General features: G+C 44.7%; 2 protein-coding genes across 2 annotated transcripts in view; one reads left to right on the top strand and one right to left on the bottom strand.

Annotated features, from left to right (window-relative positions):
* The window catches only part of LOC108250257 (F-box only protein 15), an 8,763-nt gene extending 4,962 nt beyond the window's left edge, over nucleotides 1-3,801 (top strand). Inside the window, exons 5-9 of the mRNA XM_025002495.2 lie at nucleotides 3-15; nucleotides 140-222; nucleotides 1,135-1,280; nucleotides 1,430-1,554; nucleotides 3,292-3,801. Coding sequence (XP_024858263.1) covers nucleotides 3-15; nucleotides 140-222; nucleotides 1,135-1,280; nucleotides 1,430-1,554; nucleotides 3,292-3,558 — 634 coding nt within the window. The 3' untranslated portion in view covers nucleotides 3,559-3,801. The remainder of the gene's footprint in view (nucleotides 1-2; nucleotides 16-139; nucleotides 223-1,134; nucleotides 1,281-1,429; nucleotides 1,555-3,291) is intronic.
* Nucleotides 3,802-4,571: 770 nt separating this feature from the next.
* The window catches only part of LOC108250258, an 8,671-nt gene continuing 1,531 nt past the window's right edge, over nucleotides 4,572-11,711 (bottom strand). The window contains exons 2-6 of the mRNA XM_037981383.1: nucleotides 10,891-11,210; nucleotides 10,030-10,808; nucleotides 8,027-8,210; nucleotides 6,890-7,174; nucleotides 4,572-6,353 (exon numbers count right to left, since the gene is read on the bottom strand). Coding sequence (XP_037837311.1) covers nucleotides 5,146-6,353; nucleotides 6,890-7,174; nucleotides 8,027-8,210; nucleotides 10,030-10,808; nucleotides 10,891-11,164 — 2,730 coding nt within the window. The 5' untranslated portion in view covers nucleotides 11,165-11,210 and the 3' untranslated portion in view covers nucleotides 4,572-5,145. The remainder of the gene's footprint in view (nucleotides 6,354-6,889; nucleotides 7,175-8,026; nucleotides 8,211-10,029; nucleotides 10,809-10,890; nucleotides 11,211-11,711) is intronic.

The raw sequence follows: 11,711 nt of genomic DNA, 5'->3' as shown, positions 1-11,711 counted from the left end.
ATCGGCTTCTGGAGGGTAACCTAAACGTTTGCTGCTTTCCTTCAACAAGTTTCAGTCAGAACATCTGTTTGTTTGTTTGTTTGTTTGTTTCTCCTGGAGGCTCCGAGCTGCGGTTCTAAGCGTATTTGTGTGTTTTTAGGGCCGGGATGAGGTGGCCTTCGTCATGATCAGCCTGCATTTCCATAAACTGGTGGAGAAAAGTCTGCTGGGATCTCCGGTCAGGTGAGTTCACCTCCATCTGATTAAAAACCTCAAACTGAGCTTTCAGCTCCGCTCTTCTGTTGTTCAGACCTTTTAAAGACGGGTTCCGTGGGAATGTTAGCAGCAGTTAATATCTTACCTGTTGCAGATGGCTCAGAAATTAAAAAAGTTTGATTCAGATGGGATTAAAAAGTAAACAGCTGACCTCATTCATCTTAATTATCTCAAAACGGCTCCAGAGCGCTGGCAGGTGTGCGGTAGCTGCCCTGGTGGTGAAGAATCAGGACTAAAGCCTCCGTCTTTTCTTTTGTTTTTTTAAAGCTAAGAGGCGATTAAAGCGATCTCTTCCTCCTCATCCGGTGACGCCGTGACTGTAATCTGAGGCAATCTGTACGCTCGAAGCCTCAACCGTCCGCGGACAGTCCGCCCGGCGTCAGCGCGGCTCAGCCCGAGTACGTGGAGGCCTAAAAGACGGCTGGATTTTCAAACAGCCTCCAGCTGCTTCTCAGCGGAGCAGCAGAAGCAAAAATGGCTCCATTGAAGCTCATAACCACGCCCACAACAACTCCTGACTAATCAGACGACACTTGGAGCAAACCTCTGGGAGAAACGGTTCAGATGTGAGACGCAGTTTTCATCACGACTTCCTGACTTCTCCTGGAGGACGACGGCAGCTCGGTGCAGCCCTGGTGCTGCGTTCAGGAACATCATCATATTTCTGCTAAAAATAATCGTTTGATGGCATCGAAAGGGTTTAAAATTAAAACTAGAAGCAGTCAGAGAGCACAAACCTCCGTCAAGGCTCGAGCAACTATAAAAAACAACATCTGGATCCTTGGAATCCTTTAAAAAGTTCCTGAATCCGGATTGTGTCTGTTTGACGTTTGTCTGTTAAATGTGTGAAACGATGTCGGTGTTCCGTCTTTCCCGCAGCCCGTACGCCGAGCCCGCCGAGCCGCCGCCTGTCGGGGACTCGGACCCGGAGCTGGGTCTTCACGGCTACTCGCTGCACTTCGTCCTGCACAACACCGGCACGGAGATCATGTCGGGATGCTTCCGCCAGCTCTCCTGCCGCAGAGGTAATCTGATTACAGAATCATTTTATTTGTTTTAGGAATATTTGTCCGTTTTTGTCTCGTCAAGGCAGCGGCGCGTCTCTCGTTCCAGTCGACACATCGAGCTCTGAAATGTTCGCCCTGACGCCCGTGGTTGTTGTGTTTGTGCTCAGTCCAGGTGCAGCGGGACCTCCTGGAGCTGCGGGTCATCAACCGGACCGACCTGTGGCAGCACCGCTCGCTCTCCGGAGGCTTCAGGCTTCCCTGGAGGAGCGAGGAGCTGCAGGGGGCGGTGGAGGTACGAGCATCCAGAGGGTCCCAGACCAGATTTTACTACAGCAAACACAAAAAGCTACAAAACTGAACCTTTTCTTCACACTCGTGACTGCACATTTTACAGTTCAGGGATTTTATTCTGTGGCTAAAATCTGATTTGGTTGTTTTGGCTCAACCTGCCGCCACAGAAAGGTAGTCACAGGGCTGAATTGGTCACTGTGAGGAAGGGTAAGTTAGCGGCGGGATTTGGACAGAAGATGTCCGACACTTTTTACACCTTCTGCTCCATGTGAACCTTCTGAAAGCTCACATCAGGACGACTCGACTGATGGTTTCTGAACAGTTTGGTTTTATAGATAAATGTCTTTTAGCTTCCTGGGGATGGATGCTGATTGGCTGTTCCATCCATCACCTGTTAAAGCTGAAGTCCTGGTCCTGGTCCTGCTTCAGTGCAGCTTGAATCACCAGGCTGACCTCAGATCAGGTCCAGAGGACTCGGACTCGGACTCGGTGACCCTCCTGAAGCCCTCGCAGCTTCGGGTCGGAACGCCGGTGTTCCCAGGAATCATCTCCGTTCTGTCTTCTAAACACATTTCCATCACAGCCTTTCAGCTGCAGATGTTTTGTTATTAAACATTAAATCATTAAATCATTACTTTACGTCATATTTCACAACATAAATAAGAATTTACACAAACTGAACTAAACTAAAATGAATCGGGTCGCTTTCTTTCTAATTTTTAATTCAAACTACTTCATATTTTTTATTTTTTTTAAGCTTTTAAAACTTTCAGCTCGATTGGGATTTGGGTTCTTCAACTTCAGGTTTTTGTAGCTTTATACTTTTTAAAACATTTAACTTTATTTACATAGAAATCAGTGGCGGCTGGCCAGTAGAGGGCGCTGCCCCACCCCTCACGTTACCTTGAATAAGACGTAAAAAAAACCAAACTCTGACTCCGCCTCCCGCCGCCGGAGCGTGGGACTCCCGCCACGGGGGCTGACATCACATCCGGCTGTCCTAAAGTTCGCCTGATTGAAAAGTCGAGCCGCGGGTGAGCTGCCTTTTATTCAAAGACGGCAATAAGTTCATTACGTGACTAAGTTACATAAATAAGTTCATAGTTAATAATTAGTTTAAGAAAATTTATGCTAAAATCTGTTAAAATGTTTGGGTTTTTGAATTCTAATCGGAGTGAGACATCAGATCTACGTGCAGAATACGTGACGTAGTGAGCGCTCTCACCATAAAACAATCTTTGACGTATTTTCTCCGGTAAAGTTTTGAAAAATAAGAAAGAAAACAGGTTTTATAAACGCTAAATGTGTCCTACAGACCTCCGTCTTTGTAAGTATTGGTGTTCAGGAAGCGTTTGTGCATTTATATGTATGTTATATATAATTATATAATGATGCTTTTGTTGTTTTAATTCATGTAAATACACAGGTGTGATACCTTAGTGTATGTTTTTAACCAGAACATATACTAAGGTATCAAATAACAGACATATACCAAAACCTTTGGTAGATGTCTATTTTGGATTTATAGCGCCCCCTGGAGAAAACTCCACCAGCCGCTACTGATAGAAATCCACTGAGATTCTTTAAATCTGCTTCAGCATATTTGTAATATTTTTGCTGTTTTTAGCTTCCAGCTCAGTTTCAGCTGCTGTGAAAACTCAAAGCATTAATTTGTGATTTTGTTTAAGATTCATCCTGGGAGGTTTTATTTTGACCCGGTTTTGTTTTTCTGCCGTAGAACTGCTGCATCATGACTCTGACCCTCCTGGACGAGTTCCAGAAGCTCTTCTGGTGCCTCAGCGAGCCCGTTCACATCTCGGTGACGAAGAGGGCGCCGTCCTTCGACTACAGCGGCACCGACTTCCTGATGGAGCACCGGGACTCGGACGGGAAGGTGAGGATGCAGCTGGTCTGGTTGGAGGAGCAGCAGCAGTTCTTCCTCATCGGCCTCACCCTCTACCTGTCCGTCAGTAAAGTCAACGAGCGTTTCAGCAGAGCGTACTGAACCCGAACCCGTCGTGTTTCAGGGGGACCGCTTAATGTGACGCACCGAGGTGCACATTTGGTTCATTTCTTTTATTTTACAGAGGCTCGCTGCTGAAGCTTCCTAAAAGGCTGTTAAATTTTGTTACAAATCTTCTGAATTTTAAAACATTTAGTTTCAAATGTGGACATGATGTCAGAGTTTTTGTTAAAACAAACACATAATTAATAAATGTGTTAATTGTTAAGTGCCAGTTTAAATAAACTGTTCATTTCAAACACAAAACTCCTGCTTGATAAATTACTCTGACTCCAGAATCAGCCCAAACCATCAGCCCTCCACCGCCGTGCTGACAGCTGCAGTGCATTCTGGGTAAACATCTGTCCTCTGGTCTGGTTCTGCTCCAGAAGTCTTCTGGTTCCTTCAAGTCGAGCTGCCATGTTGGTTTTAGAGAGAAGAGGCTTTAACCTTTGACCTTTGACCTGCTGACTGAGGCCAGTAGAGTCTGAGCACTGCACGGTCTGACCTTCAGGGTGAAGATCAGCAGCTGTCTTAAATGTCTCCTCTTGTGAATAACTCTAAATGACCTTTGACCCTTCCCATTTTGACGGGCATTGCTGATGTCTTTCCACCCTGGCGTTGTGTTCACACACCTGGATGCTTTTCTGGAGGCGGTCCTGATGCTGATCAGCTCATCAGCAGCTCCTGATCCTGAGGCTGGAATCAGATCTTCCCTCCCGGCTGTAACTTTTAGTTTTTGTGGAATAAACAACGACTTGATGGAATCTGTTGAGCTTTCGTTCAGTTAAGGTCAGATTTGGATCCCGTTAGAACCGAAAGACCCGATCGGTTTCATGATGTCCTGAAAGAGGCTGGACTGTCTCTCAAAGATCTGCCGTTCTCGTGGTTCAGGACGGCAGCAGTAGAGATCTGTGCTTCTGAAACCTTTCATACTTTTAGAGGAGAATTTCCAGACCCCACTTGGCTCAAGTAAAACAAGTCATGTGTAACTGTAACAAAAATAAATAAATACACAAGATTTACACATTTCTTTAAAATTTTTTTAAACTAATTTGTCAATCAAAACAATTGTAAACATGTTCTTGTCACAGTTTAAGTCTAGGTTTCCTTTTTGGACTGATGTTTTTCAAAATAAGAGTCAAATAGGAACCGTACTTTGCTTAAACAATAAAAACAGACTCATCCATCTGCTTTTAATTATTCAAAATAGACAAAAACAAATTAGCTTTTTGAAATCATAAATTTCAGTCTGTGCGAAGATTTAAAACAAATTTTTAAGAGGTCAATATTTCATCTTGTAGTGGTGGTGATAGATATATTTCAGCAGTATGTTGAAAAAACAACAATATAATTCAGTCTGTTCCAAAATCATAAACAAGGGAATCAAAGGTGAGGCCATAAAGGAGTAATCTCATCAAAGTTTGCTTTCAGTTGCATTTTAAACCAACTGGGAGGAAATGAATGGACAATAAAATGAATCTTGATTATTGTCTTTGAGAGTCCAGGCCTCTTTGTGACAACGCGTTAGCCGTTTAGAGGCTGAAGTGAAACCAAACCTGCAGACTGGAGGGTCAGGGCTTGGTTGATCTAATCTAAGAGACTGACGGGAGAAATGATCAGAGGAGCAGAGTTCATGCCACCAACGTTGCTGCAGGGACTGAAGAACGGCAGCAGCTTCTCAGCGAAGCAGCATCCAGTGAAGGAGTAGAGAAGATCTGCAGTCTCTGCGTCATAAAAGGAAACCAGACCCTCCTCATAATCCACAAACACCCCCACCTTCTGAGGATGGGACCTCAAAGGTAAACTCACGATAGGTTTATCAAAAGCCTCATATTCGTCCCCGTTCCTCAGGTAAATGGTCCAGAAACCACCTTCAGGTTCCAGCCTGATTTCTCCCTTCCTCTCAATGGACTCTGTGCTGACCCCTAAAGTCCAGTCGGTCTTCCCTTTAACCTGGACCTCGAAGTAGAAGCGTCCAGAGGAGAAACCCTGCTTTCCTAAAACGTTGACGCAGTCGCTGAATCTGTTCGGGTCATCTGGGAGGTCCTTCCTGTCGTCACCGTGATGCACTCGTTTCCCGTCAGCAGACAGGATCAGTTCAGGATGGGCTGTATCCGGATCCAGGGTCACCTCCGCCGCAAACTGCTGGACGCTCCTCAGCTCCGCCTTGTTGATCTTGTGGACCACAGGCGTGATGACCATGGGGGCAGAGTTTGAGCCGTTTTTATGACCGCAGGGACTGATGTATGCGAGGAGCTTCCCACTGAAGCTGCAACCAGCGTAGGAGTAGAGAAGATCTGCAGTTTCCACGTTATAGAAGGAGACCAGACCTTTGCCGTGATCCACAAACACTCCCACCTTCCGAAGACGTGACTTCAGGGAGAGGCGCACCGAAGGGACATCGATGGCTTCGTAAACTTTGTTTCGTAGCCATATGGTCCAGAATCCTTTGTTTGGAGTCACTATGATCTCTCCCTTCCTGTTGACAGATTCTTTGGCCACTCCGACAGTCCAGGCCGTCTTCCCTTCAACCCCGACCTCAAAGTAAAACTTTCCTGACAGTAATTCTTTTCCTAAGACACTGGCACATTTGTTGAATCTCTTGGAGGTGTCTGGGAGATCTTTGGTCTCGTCAGTATCATGGACTTGTTTCCCATCGCCGGTCAGAACGAGGTCCGGGTGTGCCGTATCAGGATCCAGAGTCACGTCCACCGCAAACTCCCGCAGTTTCTCCAGCTCGGCCATCTTTTCTCCGATGCCTTCCATCTCATAGCTCAGGTAGTGGCTGTTGATTTCTGAAACGGATCACAAAGTGCACATTTAAATGCGTGTATTTGGTCGATCTTACTGTATTTTCACAGCAGTTTGGACTTTTCTTGGGTCAGAACAGCGGATCTTAAAGTTTCCCTGAGATCATGAAAGTTAATGATCTCTAGATTTAAAATAAATTAAAAAACAGCTTCTAAAAGCATTGTTGTACTTGTAGTTAGGTGTTAAATAATCTGACTTTTGAGCTCTGTTTGTATATGTTAACCTTTTTTTTCTTGGGTCTCTGGTACAATCATTTTAAGGTTTGGAAGCTAAAATGTAGATGTGTTAGAATTGTTTGCTGGTTTACTGACCTTTACACTATTTTAACTCCTTTTAACGCCCCAATCCCTAAAACTGTAAGATTTTTAAAGGGTTTCTTTTCTTTTTACCATATTCTTATTTCGTATTTTGCTGCCTTATTTAAAATATTAGTTGTACATTAATGTAAGACGACACTGAAGGCTTGACGAAAGTTTAAATCAGTTATATTTCAGGGTACTTTTACCTTTTCCTAACTCACCTTTCGGTTCCTGGTTGAATGTTTTCAGTCGTTCCACCAGGTCACGCCTGCCGATCTCTCCTAAGATGTTGGCGGTTAGACGCTTGGCTCCAGAAGCTTTATATTTCCCGAGCATCAGATCGACAGTTTTACATCGTTCTGTGTTTTCCAGATCAGCTGGCGGGACGCCGGTTTGTCCTTCCAGCACGTTGTCCTGCTTCAGAAACCACTTGAAGGTGTTAAACTCCTCTTGGGTGAGGTTCTGCAGAACGATCCAGAGCTCGCGAGAAAGTTTCTCCATGTCGGCTGGAAGTGCAGAGAAAAGTTTAGTTGAAAAAGAGTTTTTTTCTTTGACGGTTTTGTCTTTTAGTAAAAACCAACAAAGAAACAACCATCAGCCACATAAAGTCTGTCTGTAAAGCCTTTCAGTCTTTCAGTTCGGCTCATTGATGCTAATGCTGTTAGCTTCATGCTACGCTAACAGGTTAGCGTGGCGTGTAAGGGTTCATTATTTGAGCTCAAGCAGTCCTGGAAAACTTCTGGAAATACGGACAAAAAGTAAAACAAATTCAATTAAAGGAAACCATCTTTTTATTCTAATTATTATGGAAAACCAGCAGAAAAGTTTTAACATCAGTTTGCAAAAAGAAACAGAAATCCAGCTTGTTCTTTTTTTTAAAGTTAAACATCCAGACTTTTATTGTGAAGGTTAAGATCAGGTAAAATTGCCTTTTCTGTTTGTTTTGTTTACTGATTGAGTCCTAAACCACGAACAGAAGTTGCCTCGGAGCATTTTGTGAAACTGAGCAGATTCTGGATCCAGCTTACCCGCTGAGAACGTTAATCCTGCTTCAGCGTCCTCCCCTCGCGTCTAAAGATGTTGTGTAACTGACAGAACGCAGCTTCAGTAACAACATGGCATCTGTTTATGAAAAAATAAATGTTTCAGGACATGTAACAGCCCTGGTTGGATTTAAAATGATAACACTAAAAATAAAACAGCCTGACTTCACTCTGTGTGGTCTTATGTGGTGGAAAAGCTCTGAAAACTGAAAGTAAAAGGAATCCCAACAGTAACAGTACTTCTGACGCTGCAGACAGAACCAGGCAGGAAATCTAACAGAACCCCGCCTGAACACAGGAAACGTCAGAACTCACTCATGGGCTTCCAGCAGAACCCTGGAGAAGCTGAATGATGTTCATGAGGTCCGTGTGGTTCTGTCCTCAGCAGGAGAAGAAGCCTGGGAGGAGGTTCCTGCTGCGTTCCTTCCTGCGCTCTCTGACCAGCTTCCTGTTTGTATAAAACCCAGCCGGCCTCCTCCTCTCCCTCAGACGTCACCGACTCTTATCTCGGGTTTATAGATCTGCTGCGAACTCTTTGGGCTCGAAGGGAAAACCAGATCTGGGATCAGACGAGTTTTAGGAGCACAGATGAGTTCTTGTATCTTTGGTTTAAACCAGGGGTGTCCAACCCTGGTCCTCAGGGCCACCATCCTGCAGGTTTTCCTTGTTTCTCTGCTCCAACACACCTGATTCAGAGGTTAAATCACCTCTTCATGTTCTGCAGAAGCCTGTTAATCACCCACTGATTCAGATCAGGTGTGTTGGAGCAGAGAAACAAGGAAAACCCCCCTGGTTTAAACTTTGGGTTTTCTGGATGTGGTTTTCATGAAAAAAAATCTCCTTTATACTTTAGTTTTATTTGCTTTAATGTATAAGGACTTTGTTCTACAAACCATACATGGAAAAAATAAAACTTTTATAATTCTGTTCTTATTTAAAAACAACAGTTTTCTGATATTTCAGCAACAATTCAGCATTTTTTTTAAACTTTAAAAGTGACTTTTTTGCAGCATGAACCTTTGAAATAATTTAAACCAGAAGCTCTCAGAGACGCAAACCTGCACCGAGACCACAGAGCGACCCGGGTCATGATCTGGATCAGAACCAGAATTTAATCCGACGTTTCATCAGTTTTTAGCTGATCTTTGCTGACAGACAGACAGACAAACCAACGGACACAACCGGGAACTAAAGGGTCACATGTGGGAGCAGAGATGAGGTTTGAACTAAGGGGTGACCTTTGACCTTTGACCCCACAAACCTTGAAATCAACAGTGATCACCCTTGACCCCTGAGGTGTCCAGCTGCAGAGGTAGAACAAGCTGATTTCCTTCATGCTACGCTAACAGGTTAGCATGGCGTGTAATGGTTCATCCATCCTTTTTATTTACCCGCTTCTCCTTTCCGGGTCACAGGAAGCTGGTGTCTGTCTCCAACAGTCAATGTGTGAGACAAGGGGGACACCTGGACACATCTCCAGTCCATAAAAGGGACACATGGAGACAAACATTCGCTCTCACAGCTTGGGGCGATTTAGGGCCACCAGTCGTTGGTCATTAGTCTCGTTTAATCTGACCCACGGCAGCTTTTATGTTCAGCACATTAATATGTTATTAACCAGGTTAAAACTCACCTTTTCGACAGTTAAGTTCAGCCTAACTGGTTAAATTATTAACCTTTCTTTGGAGTCGTCCCCTCACGTCTGATAGTGTGAAACTGACGGCTGCAGTCGCTTAAAGACAAATGTTTGGAAAAGGAAATCCTCCCGGGAACGTTAACAGTGGACCTTATGTGGTTGGTTGGGTTCGCCCGCAGATAAGTCATTTTTTTAAAACTGAAAGTGAAACAATAACAAACGGAACGTTTTACTCTGGGATCATTTCTAATTTTATCACTTCTTCTTCTTCCTTAAAGCGGTTTTAAACTCTCGAGTTCACGCTGAGGACATCTGAGTTTCTAACGTGTGGAAAGTTCGACACGTAAAACTCACCAAAGAACCTCGTAAACGTCCAAGGCTGAACAAAACCTTCACACGGTTAGAACCATTTCCATCTGAACCCGATTTAAGTCCAAACCCTCGGCGTGTGAGGTGGTTGTCTCTGAGCCACTTCCTGTTTGTATAACGTTCAGTTCAGCCTTTCTTATCTCCTGAGTTTACGTTAAAGCAGACAGCTCTTTCGCCACAAAGTCAAACAACATTCAGTAAAAAGTGGGTTTATTTGACAATAAAAAGACACAAATTTAAACTTCTTAGTTTTTTTAATGCAACAGCTTTAACACAAAAAGAGCTACAGCCAAGAAGTCAAAAATTATCCAGCATTTTGCTGCTCAAATAAAAAGTTAGTGTTTGTAAAAGTAACATTTGACCATAAACCTGTTATGACCCCTAAAGTCCAGGCGGTTTTTCCTTCCACCTCAACCTCAAAGTAAAACCGTCCAGATGAGAAACCCTGCCTTCCCAGGACGTTGGGAGCGGAGTTGAACCTTTCTGGATTATCCGGGAGGTTTTGAGTTTTCGTGCCGCAGTGAACTCGTTTCCTGTCTTCGGACAGAACGAGGTAGGGATGTGCCGTGTTCGGATCCAGAGTCACATCCGCCTCAAACTGCTTGATCCTGTTGAGGTCGGCTTTACCGAGGAGCACCTCCATCTCTTTGTTGAGCGTGTCCTTCAGCTCGCTCACCGTGGTTGTCACACTCTCCTCATATGACGGCTGAGGAACCGTGACTTCTGTCCAGTTCTTGTTTGAGGAACTTTGAAAGAAACTGAGGTTTTCTTCTCCAAGGAGTTTCTCCAGCTCAGAGATTTCCTGTTTCAGCTCGTGGATGATTCCTTCAGCCTGTTTCTGTGTCGTCTTCTGCCTTTTCTGGATCTCATCGGTGACGCTGGCCATGCTTCTCTCAACCGACTCAATCAAAGTCGTAAAAGCATTCCTGATGTCTGAAATCTGTCGGTCTGCAGATTTCCTGCTGAGCTCTGCTGAGCGTTGGATCTCACCAATCTTCATCCTCCTCTCCTGTATCATCAGCTTTGTTTTGGTCTTCATCGCTCCCAGTTTGTCCTTCTGCCTCCCGAGTTCACCTGCAGACCGACCACAGTCTAAATCAAAGCAGAAAACCAGTTAGTGTGACACTAAACCATAACGGATTTATCTCTTAAAGCATGTTTATGGTCGTTTTACTTCTCTGTGCTGTTCTCATGTTTGACAAACGCTGCACCAGGTCATTCCTGGGGATCTTCTCCAACACCTCGGTGGTTTTCTGCACAGCTCCAGTGATGGTGCCGTGTTTTTGCACCATCAGATCCACCGTGTCCTGCCGGTCTGCGTTCTCCAGCCGGGCCGCCGGGATGGCTGCGACACGGTCTCCTGGGGCTTTCAGGAGCCACTTGAAAGACTTGAACTGCTTGTCGGTTAGGTCGTTGAGGATGTTCCAGAGGTCTTCTGTAGTTGTCATCGTTGGTTTGCTGGCAGTCGAAAAACTCTCTCAGACCAAAGCCGCTCTGCAAAACATGTAGCCACAAAAACAACTTCAGTTGACATTTCTACTGTAAATCCAAAGTCTCTGTCAGAGTTTCTGACTGTGAGGTCCTGGTGTTTGGTCAGAGGAAGGTGGACCGGTCTAACTGTGCTGGGGATGAGTCTCTGCCTCAAGCTGAGCACTTTAAGTGTCTCAGTGTCTGTTTGTCCACAGCTGACGGGAGGACGGAGCAGGAGATGGTGGCTCGGGGTCTTTGTCTGCATTAATGAGGACTTCGCTCAGGTCCAGAGCCGGATCCAGACTTTAAAAAAACACTGAAGTCAACCACTCATTATCCCCCAAATGAGACCAAAAACTTATTAAAATAGAAGCTTTCATTTAAAACAAGTGGCTTGAATGTGTATATGACATGTATTTGTGTGTGTGTGTAAATCCATGGGGATCAGCCTCATCTGAAGCAACAGAGGACTCAGGGCACAACCATGATGACTCACTGAAATGACATGAATTAGTTTCTATGAAT

Source organism: Kryptolebias marmoratus, linkage group LG18 (genome assembly GCF_001649575.2).
Source record: "Kryptolebias marmoratus isolate JLee-2015 linkage group LG18, ASM164957v2, whole genome shotgun sequence".
Taxonomy (NCBI): domain Eukaryota; kingdom Metazoa; phylum Chordata; class Actinopteri; order Cyprinodontiformes; family Rivulidae; genus Kryptolebias; species Kryptolebias marmoratus.
This window is presented reverse-complemented; position numbering and strand designations above follow the sequence as displayed.